This window comes from Dermacentor andersoni, chromosome 1 (genome assembly GCF_023375885.2).
Source record: "Dermacentor andersoni chromosome 1, qqDerAnde1_hic_scaffold, whole genome shotgun sequence".
Lineage (NCBI taxonomy): Eukaryota > Metazoa > Arthropoda > Arachnida > Ixodida > Ixodidae > Dermacentor > Dermacentor andersoni.
The window spans coordinates 400,853,744-400,868,207 of NC_092814.1; the positions used below are offsets into that span (position 1 = coordinate 400,853,744).

The window sequence follows — 14,464 nt, forward strand, 5'->3', positions numbered from 1 at the left end:
CGCTCCCGATTCCGCGGCCTTCGCGAGATGCCACGACGAGCCCGCCCGCCACGCCTTTGGAACTTCGTGCTCGCAAGGAGGTCCTTGCGTTACGATATGTGACTCCCGGTGCACGGACGTTGCCGCGAAATACAGCCCGATTTCGCAATTTTCGCGCTAAAATGTGTTTTTCGAGCGTGAGAAGGACATTCTAGTCAAAATCGAGCATGATTTCCGGCGCCGGGGGTTCTTTTGGCCGGCGGCGCATGGATAGCGCGAAAAAATGTCGTGGGGGGGCTGAAGCCCCAGAAGCCCCCCCCCCCCCTGGCTACGCCCCTGGTATACACACAGGGAAATTCTGCATGACCCAAATACCCTGTCCACATTTTTTTCATCCGACAACTCGCAATATCACCTTAGGCATAACAGACTTAGAACACCTATGTTTAGAACCAAATATGGTACTCAGACACTCACCTACCCAATACCTCATTTGCTCAATAATAATCCAGAAATCGCTAGTATGATTCAGGAATGCAGATCTACTTATATTCTAAAGAAAAAGGTTAGGAATTATCTTATGCTAAGTTCTTAATGGTACTTAACTGTCCATGCGGTCTCGATAACTTTATCTTTATTTTAGTTTTCTCTCTTACATTTTTTCTTCTATTTGCTATATAATGTTTTGTAACACACATACGTATTATTTGCTTGTTTAAATATTTCCATGTTCTCGCGCATTGCTGATGATATACTGTGTATAAAGTGTAACAATCTTCTTTGTATACTTGATTGCTTGCAGCATACATTTTGTACACGATGTGTTGCCATTAATATATGAAAGAAAAACGAAAACAAATACATTAACGGTGTGTGTGTGCGTGCGTGTGTGTGTGCGCGCGCGCGCGCGTGTGTGTGTGTGTGTGTGTGTGTGTGTGTGTGTGTGTGTGTGTGTGTGTGTGTGTGTGTGTGTGTGTGTGTGTGTGTGTGTGTGTGTGTGTGTGTGTGTGTGTGTGTGTGTGTGTGTTGTGCTAGAGCTCCCAACAAAAGTTCGCTTTGCCGGCATGCCGGGCGAATTGGCCGGACTCGACGGCGAGTCGTGTTGCATCCGGTGGCGCCGCCGGAGAGTCGCCGATGAGCGATCGCCTGACGCAGGTGCCCCTCTTCCATTCGTCGGAATTCGCACAGCAACCCGCGGATGGTCCTTTTTGGAGGAGTTCGAACCGATGGCAACTGCAACGACTCCTGGGGTTCTAAAAGCCCACGGTATGCCGGAGGGAGAAGACAGCAAGCAGAGGCGTGCTCCCGTTTCTCACCGCACGCTTTTGTACGAGTCAATTATGCCCCGGCCTCTGTCCATGTAACGCCCTTGTACATACTGCATATAAATGTTTCGTTTAATCACCGCCGCCTTGGATCCTCCTTCGCAACAGTGGCGGCAGCGTTGAGACGTCTCCGTCACAACAGCGTGTGTGCGCGTGTGCGCGTATGCGTGCGTGCGTGTGTGTCTGTCGAAAGGGGGATTAGATATATTTTGACGCCATTTCAGGTCCTATGAGCGATAACCAGCGGTCCACTCAGCATCACGAGGACACCTAGTAATAGCACAAAAGGCAAAACTAGACTTTTTGCACATTGTCATACGGGCTAAGTCACAGGACATCGCTATAGCGACGAATTTATATATGAAAGCACAGCACTATTGTGCAAGCACTCAAAATGCAGTTACGAAATCACACACCTCATAACAGTATGCAACGACGCTCACAGTGCTTCATACAACCGACGCGTATGCGTCAATATGAATAGCACTCAGTATACACATCCTTCTATCTAATTTTGCAGTTGTCTCATTATCCGCTGTCAAAATGCGTTTACCGAAGTTAGGAAGTGACAGTCAAATTTGCCACCATCTCAGTTTCTTCGGTCTTTGTTTATGCGTCCCGCAGCGTGGACATCTTTCCACCCGGCGTCGGCGCCAACATTGACTGAGACACAGAATAAAAATTGAGTAAGCATTGAAAACAAATAACAGCATAAATGTTTGATTACTTCATTTGTGTCCTCTTTCCACATGCGTCGAAGGCGCCTGTCAGTATGTGTATATACTATAAGGCAAGCACGAAGTGTTCCAAGTACATCGCGTCCTTATTTCGCAACGTGCGCGTGCCTGTGCGCAAGGACAGCAGCGCTAATCCAGAACAAGGCTAATGTGTGGCAAACTCTATTTGTGTCTTTTTTTAGACAGGAGTGTGCCAAAAGCAATCTTTATTGCATAACCGAATCCAGTGTAGACGACATCAAATCGAAGACGAATCGAATACTTTTCGAATTCTTCTCGAATAAATATAGACTTCTTTAAATACAGTGCTCGAGCTTCGTGAAACAGCAGCTTCACGATAGAAATAGACAGATAAACCAAGGTCCCAAACACACACACACACACACACACACACACACACACACACATACACACACTCACACAAACAGATATATATATATATATATATATATATATATATATATATGCGTGTGTGTAAGATTGGTGGCACGAGCCATCCTAATGTACATTAGGATGGCTTTTGCACGCGTTTTAACCAGCAACATCACCCTGAGAAAAATACTGTGTCCACAGTGGCATAAAGCTTAGCCTATATGCGCTATAGATAAGGGCAAAGTCCAAGTTTGGAAACGAGAAAAATGGATTCCTCGCTGCGTTGTCTTTTTCTTTTTCCTTTTTGATGCGCTTGCCCGTGGAAGCCGAGTACTCGAAAATTATTCGATAAATATTGGGCGTTTCGAATAATAACAAATAAATAATAATAATAATAACGAATCAAATACATTTCTATTCGATTACGTGCTCCTATCGAATAGAAATTTATTTGATTTATTATTCGAAGTTTTTTCTAATATTCGCACACGGCTACCGTTGCATATACCAGGAAGTACTGTTATATGCCACTATGAAAATTTGCTCCTGTGCCTGAAGGTAATATAACGTAAAAGAGGCGAGTAGTAAGAGTAAAATAGAAATGCTTCTACAATGTCACAGATAATCATGTCGACAAATCCGGCAAAAGAAACAGTGCATACACGATCGAACGTACATATCAACAGCAACGTCAAAACTTGTATACAAAACAACTCGTGAACTGACGCTGTTGCATGCTTCGTCTGTGATTAGCGCGCAATGGAGTCAACAGTCTAAACAATGCTGCATCCTGTTAAAGATACGTTGATGCACACTTGAGGACAGCCACAACTGCCGCTTGCGCTTGAAATTTAATGTCATTTCTTCATTAGCAATGACTCGGACACAGTGCGACACCACCCTAGCCTTCGACGAGTTATAACGTACGGCTTGGTAGTGTCCGAACTGAGTGATGGTGATACGAGCTCCGTCAAAGGTAGACGGAGCTGGTGTCATACTCACACTGTCACTTGTTCCCGTCGCGCTGGGAGTGTCACACATGTGACGTGCGATGCATGCAATAAAAGACATGCGGCTTCCTTCCTCGCTCAGTGACCAAAGGAATTGCTTTTTTCTCACTATTTCTTTCTCTAAGAATGCGACAAAGGGCGAGAATATTTTAAAAGACATCGCGAGAATTTTGGCAATCGGGAAAGTGCTAATAAAGAGAAAAAAAGAAACCACAGCGAGTAATTTGAGAGCAGCGACGTCTCGGCTGACTAGCTACCAGGAGCAGCAGTTGGGAGTGTCTCCAAGCCAGCACGTCGCGTCCCTCGCGGTTCACGGACAAGAGAGATCCGATCTCGCGTCGGGGGCTTCGCGAGCCGGCCGATAGATGGCGGCAGGCGTCTCTGCGGTGGCTCCCTTTCTTGCGCCCTCCGCTCAGGGAAGGCCGGCTCAGGGGACGGTCCCGCACCGCCCTCCCGAAGCCCCTCCCCGTCCGGCCCCCCACCGGAACTCGCCGGCCAGAGCAGAGCGGATCGACCGCGCGAAGCGAGCTGCTGCCTCCCGAGCGTGCCGACGATGCCGACCCAGTTGGCCCCGCCGTTCTGAGCCGCCCCCTTGCCCCGCACACGTCGTCCGCCCGTGCCTTGCTGGACGCTTCGATGCCGGCGGGCTGAGCAAGCCAGGCATGGTTTCGCCGCCGGAGACCATGATGCCTACAGCGGCCCCCAACAAGCCCAAGCTCGGCTTCTCCATCGAGTCGATCGTCGGCAAGGATGCGGTCGACGAGCGGCGAGCGGACGTCGCCGCTACCGCGCACCACCTGCCCCTGGCGGCCTCGGGTCCGCCGGACTCGCCCCGGCCCCCCGCTGCGCCGCCGGTCACGGGCGTCGCCGTGCCCATGGCTACGTTCCCGCCTCTGGCGGCCGCTTACGCCGCGATGGTCGCCGAGCACCACCAGCAGCACCACCAGCTGTCCCGGGGCCCACCGCCATACCTGAGCTCGGCACTCCAGCACCCTCCGCCACCCACCGCGCTGGGACACCTGGTGGGACCCGGTGGGCCCTTCATGGTGTCCCGGGAACCGCAACCCCTCTACCCCTGGTTGCTGGCGGCCAGGCATTCGAGGCTCTTCGCGCACCGATTCGGAGGTGAGCAATCGACCGGCTCGAGTCATTCACATGCCCAGAGTTCGCGATCGTCGAAAGAAAATGCAAAAATACGGGGGGGTCCATATGTTCATGCCGCCTTGCGCTGCAGTCACCAAACGCGTCTGGCGCACTGTCCTCACGCGTCGACGCGTCTGGTAGTCTTGCAGCGATTTCATAAGTTGATTAATGCTTATAGGTTTTTCTTTCGCCGAAGCGTATTCATCTCACGCCTTGGTACCTCTTGTTTGTTTCTTATTTGCCTTATTCCACGAGATCATATCGCGCGAGCGCAATTCCCGATCTACATGTGAACTGCATGATCACGTCCCGCCACTCCTGCAGACGCATGTATTTTGCTCCCTCCTTCGTTTTGAAGCGTTGCAAACCCACACACTAGTAATGGCTGTTGAATTCAGAGCGCCCGGGTGTTGTATACAGGCACGTGCTTCGTCATCGTGGTTCGCAGCTAAACGGGGACCGTGACAAAAAGAGCGATTCATTGCTTAATGCCTGTTTCCCTTGAATATGTAAGAATATTGTTTCACAAAATTCTCTTCCAGGACGTGTGAGCGCAGCAGTTAAAATTTTGCGACAGTTGGGTTCTCCTTTTATACGTATATATACTTTTTTTCATTTATTTCCGATTTACTAGGCTGACATCACCGTATATACGTACAACCTGCAACGCCGTTGTGATTGCCATAATTCCTAAGGCGCGTCTTTCTTTCGCTGGTTTTCCTCATTTCGTGACCGCCAAGTGGCTTTTCTGTTTCTTTAGCAGAGGCAAGCGAAACCTGGCGCTCAAATGCAGTCGTTCGCTTTCTTCTGCAGACCTTCGCGCTTTCAGTGTTATTTTTTGATGACATGCAGCCTCGCGTTCTTGCTGCAGAGCGAAGCCGCGCGCGCGTATACGCTGTCGCTCGCTTTGCAGTCAACGGTCGCGACAACGTTGCAGGTGGATGCAGGCTGCCGCCGGCAAGCCTGCATCTCCCTACACGCGGTTCATTTGTGCGCGCGCCATCGGGTGGAAGCCGCCGTGAAACGTTGCACTGCTGGTCCCGCCGTCCGTTCGGGCGCCGTAAAGCTTTTGGTGTAGAAAGCGAGATGCAAGAAGCAACGAAAACAAAACATAATGCCAATGATGAGGACTGAAGTTTATTGGTGTACATATCTGCCGAAAGTGCGGACCTATGCGCTGAGGACCATAACCTTTATTCACGAAAAAGAAAAGATATTAAGAAGAACGAAACTTACAAAGGCGTATACGAAAGTATACAAACCTACGTCACACTCAATGGAACGTTTCAAATAAGGATGGTATGTATAGTATATGCATACGTCGCACTACATTTAGCGCATCAAAGCGAATATGTATTTCTTGCATTCTTTGATTCATTAAACGTTAATGCATTGGCCGTCATATATGGCGGCAAAAGTTAACCCAACCAGAGAAATTGGCTCGTGTTTCGCCGGCAGCACCTAATAATAGCCGTTGTGGATATATCGACGACAAAAGGAAAGAATGTGAACGCTAGCCAGCCTATGAAACGGAATTATCCGAGAAAAAAAAAACGACAGCAAGAAAAATGATCGAACACATACATATTTTACATACTCACCCAACAGATGTGATCGTGTGCACATATGTGTGGCATGACATGATACCAATCTTGACTGTGGGACTCTTTTCCTTTGTTTTGTAAAATCATCCACGTTGCTGTTATCATGTGCCCATCGCGTTGCAAATATAAAAAAAGTTGCTGTTATTGTGCCTATGTATTCTTATTCTTCCCACCCCTTATGTAATACCCCCTTTATTGCGGCCTTTAAGGTAATAAAATGAAAATCTCAAACGTCTGCTTAGCTGCGTACTTCGGTTACGAGAGACACTCAAAAACTTTTGTCAAACCCGTGCACTCGAGCGCGCGCAAGTGCAATCCGTAGTAGAGTGCCAAAAGCGCCTGTATACATACGCGCAACATGTGGCGGATCTTTCCCTATCACAAGTTGCGCGCTTCACTCTAAGCACGCGGCGAAAATGGGCCTCCGTTTGAAGACCCTTTTTGTAGCGCAGCCGCTCGGGTTTACATCCCTGACCGGATAACAATGGCTGCAACTGTTTATACACGCACGTTCATGTCGGTAGGTTTGCACCATCGCTAAGAACAGCATGCAGAGATACTATCTATCCCTGTATAGATATTATCCCCGGACAGATATTATCCATGGGTATATAGACAGTGTCACCTCGGAGAAATTCTTGGGCGCTTGTTTTAGTCGCGTCTATATCCTCCCGCAAATGTCATCGCAAGCGTCGGTCTAAGAAAACTGCGGCCATCGCTTATAACCCCTGAACTCGCCGCATTGTGGTCGACGAGTCGGCGAAGCTGCTCCTCAACCCGGCGCCCACCTGCGACAAAATGCGGAAACCGATGCGGGCGATGCTGCGCGCAAACCGGGTCGCGGGGCATTGCTGTTCCGTCCGTTAGTTGTACGCGAAGCATGCACCGATCAGTGTTACGTGCAGTGTACGGAAACTGCTTGGTGCTTGTGGAACCTTGTATAACGCTGCGTCGGCGGACGCACCTATGTGAGCAGTCGGTATCTTCCGATTTCTTTGAATATTCTTGGAATATCTTGGAAATCGTACAATTCGTGTGGCGCAATCAGGAAAAGGAGCTCAACAGGTTTTTAACTATGCAGTTGACATTGCAATTTTTGAGCACATTTGTGTGCGATGTATATATACATACACATATTTCTTTCGCACTCTCCGGACCTATCACATTGTCACATTAATGTTACTTGAGGTCTACATGCTTCACTGTACTGAAACAGTTGTGGTGGTTTTATTAACTATTTCAACCAGTATCTATTCGACGAGGCAGTCGTTCCTGCTCCTGTGTTCATTCTTAACTACACGCGCAGCTCATTGTCCCTGTAGCGAAGCGGGTGGAGATTTCATCACTGGCTTTCTTTCTTTCTTTCTTTTTTTTTTTTTACGAAACGAAACGGTTCATAACATTATCACTCCGCTTGGTGCCGCTTGACAGGCATGGCGACAAGCTACGCAAAAGGCGCAGCCGCCTTGCACACCGCACTGCGGCATGCATGTGACATCTGCACAGCGTCGACGAAGATAGTCTTGCGTAGCAACGACGTTATTCGAAGCATTTCTGAAACGACTTGCGTCGAAGCCACAGCGAACGGTGCACGTCCCGTCGTCCCTGCGGGAGGACCTCTGGTGGCCACGATGCGCCAATTTATGTTCCTCTCATTTTCACCGCCGAGGCCAGCCACGTCAGCCCGCTTGCTTGCTGCCATTGTGTGGCTATCCTCAGCAGCAATAGAAGGGAATCAAAGCAAATTTGGCCGCCTCTTATGCTTGATCACACCAGAGTGCGACGTATGTGGTACAATCGCACCGAAGTCGCTTTCTGAAGAGGACGGGCTCGCAAAGCCGTGTGACCGGTTAAACGGCCACAAACGCTGCCGACTGTGCGGACGCGCAAAAGATCGACTCTGACGTGCATGCTCGTGCTTCAGTTGATGACGATGATGCATGGTCGAACGGCCGGCGCTCAGTGAATATCTTCGTTGTGTAGCGCCTCCCCGCGAGCATCGATTAGAGAGCGCAAAAAAAAAAAGTGTTTCAGGCAACTTGGCGTTGCAGATGAAAAAAGAAGTTGTAGAGAGCAAATACTCGCATCACTGGTTACATTGTCGGAAGGGCTACACTCGGTAAGCAGCAACCACGAAAAGGTGCGCAATGCGGTTCGAGTTTTGCGTGTGGGGGGATTTCTACGCGTCTCACGATGTAGCATGCATGTATTTGAAATGTGCCCGCACCGTTCGTGTGTGGCGTGCAACGCGAGGTTTAAGAAGGACGTCAAGCTAATGCGGCTTGTGGCCGAGACGCGCGACACGCTCCGGCGTCCGCGTGGAAATCTGATGCGTTATACAGAAAGGAAAAAAAAAGCTTCTTTACGAACAATGCATGCGTTGCGCAGTACCACCGCTTCGGGTTCCATACTACCAGTACCTGTGGTGCCGTTTTGCCTTGAGGGAAAGAAGTCATGCTGCATGGCAACGTCGTCGAACTGCACTTGTTTGCTTTTGTTGTCTGCATTGCGATAGCCCTGCTATGACTATAAAGCAACTATCACTGCGACAACATTTAGAAGCATCTCTGTGGAAACATAATTGTTCGCTTATGAATCAACTGGAACTGTGAAGAAAGTTTCCTCGCAACCGGTGAAATAATACGATAGAATAACTTGTTTGACGTCGAGCGGAGGGGTTGGCGCGAAGCCCTCTAGTCTTCTCAGAGGGGAGAAAAAGGGCGGCAGCAGGAATGATGAGGATACATAAGCAGCGAAACAACTCTGTCAGGTTGTCCTGCCGTGGAAGCAATGTAGGAAAGCAAACCACGTTATATAAGCGACCACCTGTGTGCTTTTTTCTGTGGCATTCTTTCTTTCGCTTTTTTTTTTCTTCTTCTAAAATCGCGCGCTTGTTGACGTCATCGCGGGAACCATGCCTTCAGCAAGCGGGCACTACGTGCTTCTTGAAGCGCTGTGTACAGTGTGTGCCTGTATCCAATGTGCAAACGGACTCCATATTCCGACGCTCTATGGCGTACATCGTCGTCTGCTACAGACATAATAGCGAAGGAGTCGCACACACTGCATGAATACGTGCTTGTGGGTAGTGCTACAAATATGCGGCTATGCGCACTTGTTCTTGACGCGCCTTTTTCGTCGCATCATGCCTGGTTGCTTTTCAAGCGAGACACGTGGCCACTATTAGATCCAGCGCACTCGCGCAACGTCGTTCCAACGCGCGCCCGCAGTGCGCCGGGATCGGTTGTGTTCGATTACTGAGCTCGCCATAGGTTCAAGTGGTTCATGTTGGCCACTGCTGGGCGGCTCTCCACACTTCACCTCGAGCGATGGCCACCCACGCGCCCTGCAGCTCAAGCGCGGGAGTACGATAAGCAGCAAGTGGTTGTTCATTAAACTATGTAAGGAATACCAAGCAAGCGCTGACTGCGCTGTGTAATGCGTAGCTCAAGCGAAACGGCGGCCACCAGAATTGGGTGGGCGAGTAAAAGATAGAGGGAGACAGGATAGCTGAAGGAGATTATATATATATAAATATATATATATATATATATAAACTACCCACCGTGGTGGCTTAGCGGCTACGGTGTTGCGCGGCTAAGCACGAGGTCGCGGGATCAAATCCCGGCCGCGGCGGCCACATTTCGATGGGGACGAAATGCAAATAAAAAAAAAAACGGCCGTGTCACGTGCATAATGAAATATAATGAAATGGTGGTTTTGGCACGCAAAATCCCACAATGGAATTCCCAAGTTGAAAAGCTGTTCACGTTCGATATTCCGGCTTTGCGGGCCATCGTCACACACGGCTCCGCACGCCGTCACTGAGCCCAGCACGAGAGTCCTGCTTCACGTCTGTGCACTGCCAAGCTGCTTCGTAACATCGGTGGAGCCGTGTCGTTCGGCTCGGGAAGAAATTATGCAAGAACTTGCGCTCCCGCTGCAATGCACATATCCAGTGGCACCAAGTGGTCTTTGCAGCTGGTCACAAGATGAACAGGTGGCGCAAGATGCTTTGTTCATTGTGTAAAGCTATCGGCGCACGGACGTGAATGAAAGTGGCAAAATAGCGCCTTTGTTTCGGTATACGTTTTCTTGAACATCGCGTTAGCTGTTCTCCCTAAATGCGTGACGTCAGCTGCAGGCGTAGAAGTAAGTGCCCTACCGCAATGAAATTACCATATCTTACGTCAAGTTTTGAAGCAACCATCTCAATAATTATTGAGCTCCATAATTAATGTCAGAATCTCAGTGGCGCAATGCATTATGTTGCGTACGAGGAATTGACATGTTTCACAACTGAATGATTTATTACACGTTGCATTTAGCCCGAGTGGATACATGCGCCATAATAACAATGGAGATTTAGCCACTCCGGCTACCACTGCAAAGCTATAATTCAGCCCCCAAAAAAGCCTCGTCTGCTGCTCGATACGTGAAGGCAATGCAGAGCGCTCCGCTGCCTTTGTTTACGTTTGTGCGTTGCGCGAATATGTCTCGCTCGTGCACAATATAAAATCGCGAAGATTTGGGCGTTGCGAGACAAACTGCTACTGGTTTCCTACGCAATCACAATGAGCCAAAGGGGACTCTGCCTTCAGCACATGCCGGCTCCACGCATGCGCGCAGCCCAAGCCAGCAACTGTTGCGAGCTGTTCGCCAAAGTTCGCTCGTCGTCCCGCCCCCGTGGGCGCAGCGCGGGAACATCCCCACGTGATGCGCCCTCGTTAGCCAAGACTGACGGTTGCAAATAATTGCCTCAGCGAACACTTTCAAACGTCCTTAAAAATCGCCTGTGGCAGGCATCACAATTCTAGTCCTTGAGCTGTTCTACTTGGCGGATATTGTGCAAGAAAGTCTAGTGCATATTCCATTTATTAAAACAATTAGGTTTTATCTAATTACTTTGTGACACATATTGCAATTTATAAATTTTAGCCGGTGAGACTGCAGGGCATACCCTCTTGAAAATAATTTCTTTATTAATATGTGGTATTTAGGAGATGTTGTCGCCTTTAATTGGTTGACACCATTTCCGAGATTTGCGCCGTTAAGCTTTCGGTAAAAATGCACTGTCGTTGCACTTTCTTAACGAAACGTCGTTTTATGCATTGGAGCACAAAATTAACTGGAACGCCAATGGATTTCTCCACAAAGCTCTGGAATTAATGTCTCGAAACTGGTGCCATCCTGAAAATTCGTTCCAAGTGGTTCCACCTTGCGAACTCTCTGGCTATAACTTGTAAATTACAATATGTGTCATACGGCAATTAGTGAAAAAGTCGATTAGGGAATTTTTTTTAATTGGTACATTATGCATTTCAAGTGTTTGTGCAAGTAATGTCTGACTCTTCGAGTAGGTCAGCTCATGGACCAGAATTATGCTATATACCACAGACGATTTTTAAAATTTTCGGAAGTGTTCGCTGAAACGCCCGGTATAGCAATGGACGATTCTGCACCTTCACAGTGCACGGATACTGGCTGTAAAAGAAATTTTAATAATCAGCAAACGCGATGAGACAAAGTAACACAATGCTCGCGTGCGCTAACCTTAATAAAGATGTAGGCGAACAATAATGGAATTGTAAAAATACCATGAAATTACCTTTATCGATTTTCGGAATATTTGTATAATACGGAGTCATTGCTTTTTGCGTGCGGTAACTTGTAACGCAGTTTACTACTTCCTCTTGATCTCTAACTTTGCCGTGTTGCACTGGCTATGATAGAATTAAGGTTATAGGTAATTGTGTGTAAGAATTTTTCCTTAGTGTACAAAAGCGCTCTCTATAGGCCTATTGTTCCGTACAGCGTTTTCGCAAGCTGTTCTTGCGCAGGTAACTTTGTGAATCCGGGCGTTTCGTTCGCAAGAAGAGGTTGCGACTGCACGGCTGGCCTCAGCCATCGTGACGTAGTTGTGAGGACCTGCACACTTTATTCGAGCTTGCCAGGCGTTGCGGTAAACGCGTGCGCACTGGCCGGGAGGCGGCTTGAAAGGTGCCGCCACCTCGTGGAGCTGAACCACGCACGGAGCTAGTGACCAAGTGTACTCACTGCTGATGCAAATTTTCGGCAGCGGCGCGACACAACTACGCCTCTGCGAAAGTTTTGGCCAGCGACGAAAAAGAATACCCTTGGTTACGGCAATATTAGCTCTGTCTGGTTGGGCTGCGCGCCGCCAGGTGGCTGCCCCGCTGGGGTCCGCCTGGGTCAACTGGAGCAGCAGATGCGCTTAACCCGGCAGTTGTGTTGGCTTCATTAGGTACAGTTGCGACAGGCCATCAATGACGCTTCTTCATCTGATTCTTCTTTTTCACATATTTCCAGTTATTATTCGCATACGAAAACGAGCTGTACGACGACAGTTTTTAACCCGTCCGCGTTTCCGTGTCAGTGGTACGGTATAGCACCAGTGGCGTAGCCAGAAATTTCGTTCGGGGGGGGCTCACGTTGCAGGTGGACCTCCTCCTTAAAAGGAAACATTAGATCGGATGCTCCTATCTAAATACATGTATGAGGAGAATTCGTTTTTCTCGGCAACCACTGCTCCGAATTTGACGAGGTTTGCTGCATTTAAAAGAAAAACTTAAATTTTAGTGACTGCTTGTTTAGAATCTTCGATTTAGGTCGTCAATATTTTATTGAAAAGTGGCAAAAATCGAAAATTTTCAGAAAACGAAACAAGTATACAACTCTGTAAATCAGCAATGATAATTGATATCACAATTCTGTGAATTGCACATAATAGTACATCTACAGCGGACAAAATTGATATGTTACACATGAGTCTCAAAAAAGTAAGTATTATGGAAATATGGCTTTTGCAGAACCCTTGTACATAACATAACCAATTCACGTAAGATACACATAAGATACACGTAAGACGCTTGGTCCACCAAGAACCAGGCGCATACTGCTCGGCATCCTACACCGGCGAGACAAGACTTTCTGGAGAGGTTGCGCTCAAGCGAACGCGGTGCAATCCGTCGAGTCCCCACAGTGATGGCGGCTAGCGACCATTGTTTCTTTTTCTCGTCTGCTAGCTATAAAGCGTCCAAAGCTCTGCCAGGCGAAAATACACTCGGCCAGAGAAAACCGAACGCGCACCGAAATGCGCCGCGCGCTGGTCGGGGCAACACGAGAAAAACGCGTGCGCTCTGGCTGGCTCTGGCAACGCGCGGGTTGGGGAGCGAGAACAAAAAATAAAATTAAGAGGCTCAATGTGTCCTCGCGATTAAAAGTCAAAGTAGAAAAAACTAAATAAGAACGTAGTTGCCTTGGCTGGCTTTAGTGTCTTCACTGGATGCTTTGGCGCAGGTGAAAAAAAAAAATGATATTTTTTTATGTGACATGACGGCACGAATGAACCACCACAACGCTTCGTCTCATCGGGCCTCGCTACGGGCTTTGTCAACTTGTCTGATAGCGTGTTGATTTGGCTTGTCTCGTTGTATGGCCCAATGTGCGACTTTGGAAAAGTCAATGCACCTTTGGCGTCAAATATTTAAGGGAGCATTAAACTTACAAAGTTCCGCAATTGAAAATCTAAAGCACACGTTTGGAAATGCCAATGTACCTTTCACATCAGATGTTTATGAGAACTTTACACCCATAAAGTTTCAGAACTGATATCCACGCGCTCCGTAAATTCCATGATAGAGTGTAGATTCCGCGGCCTCCGCGAAATGCCGCGGCGAGCCCGTTCGCCATGAAAACACCCCTGAAACTTTGTGCTTGGATGGGGCTGCTTGCGCTATGTGACTCCCAGTGCATGGGCGTTGCCGCAAAATTCAGCCTGAGTTCGCAATTTTCGCGGTGAAATGGCTCTTCGAGCGTGAAAAAGACGCTCTAGACAAAACCTAGAATGATTTCCGGCGCCGGAGGTTGCTTTTGTCGGCGGTGCATGGACAGCACGAAAAAATTTCGGGGGGGGGGGGGGGGCTGAAGCCCCATAAGCCCCCCCTGGCTACGCCCCTGTATAGCACGGTATGGTGTGTAGCGCACCGTACGGTTGACTCTCTCCTGCTCTGTATGCGGGAAGATTTGCTGTATACGACCACGTGCTTTTCCGTAGAGTAATACGGCATATACGCAATACGTATACCGGATTATGGCAACGTGTGAATGCAGACACTCTAGCCAGCCACGAACAAGTTCGCGCGTACAGCAAACACGAACGTGCCCCTCCGTCTCGGCGATAGGCTCCAGCGAGCTGCAGAAAGCCCAGCGGTCCAGTGGCGGCCAATACACGGACGCCCAGAGCCGCGATCGCACAGCTTTGATGTCACCCC

At 48.7% G+C, this 14,464-nt stretch overlaps 1 protein-coding gene across 1 annotated transcript in view; it reads left to right on the top strand.

Annotated features, from left to right (window-relative positions):
• The first annotated feature begins 3,933 nt into the window (after nucleotides 1–3,933).
• LOC126518706 (uncharacterized) overlaps nucleotides 3,934–14,464 on the top strand; it is a 132,956-nt gene continuing 122,425 nt past the window's right edge. Inside the window, exon 1 of the mRNA XM_050168470.3 lies at nucleotides 3,934–4,548. Coding sequence (XP_050024427.1) covers nucleotides 4,086–4,548 — 463 coding nt within the window. The 5' untranslated portion in view covers nucleotides 3,934–4,085. The remainder of the gene's footprint in view (nucleotides 4,549–14,464) is intronic.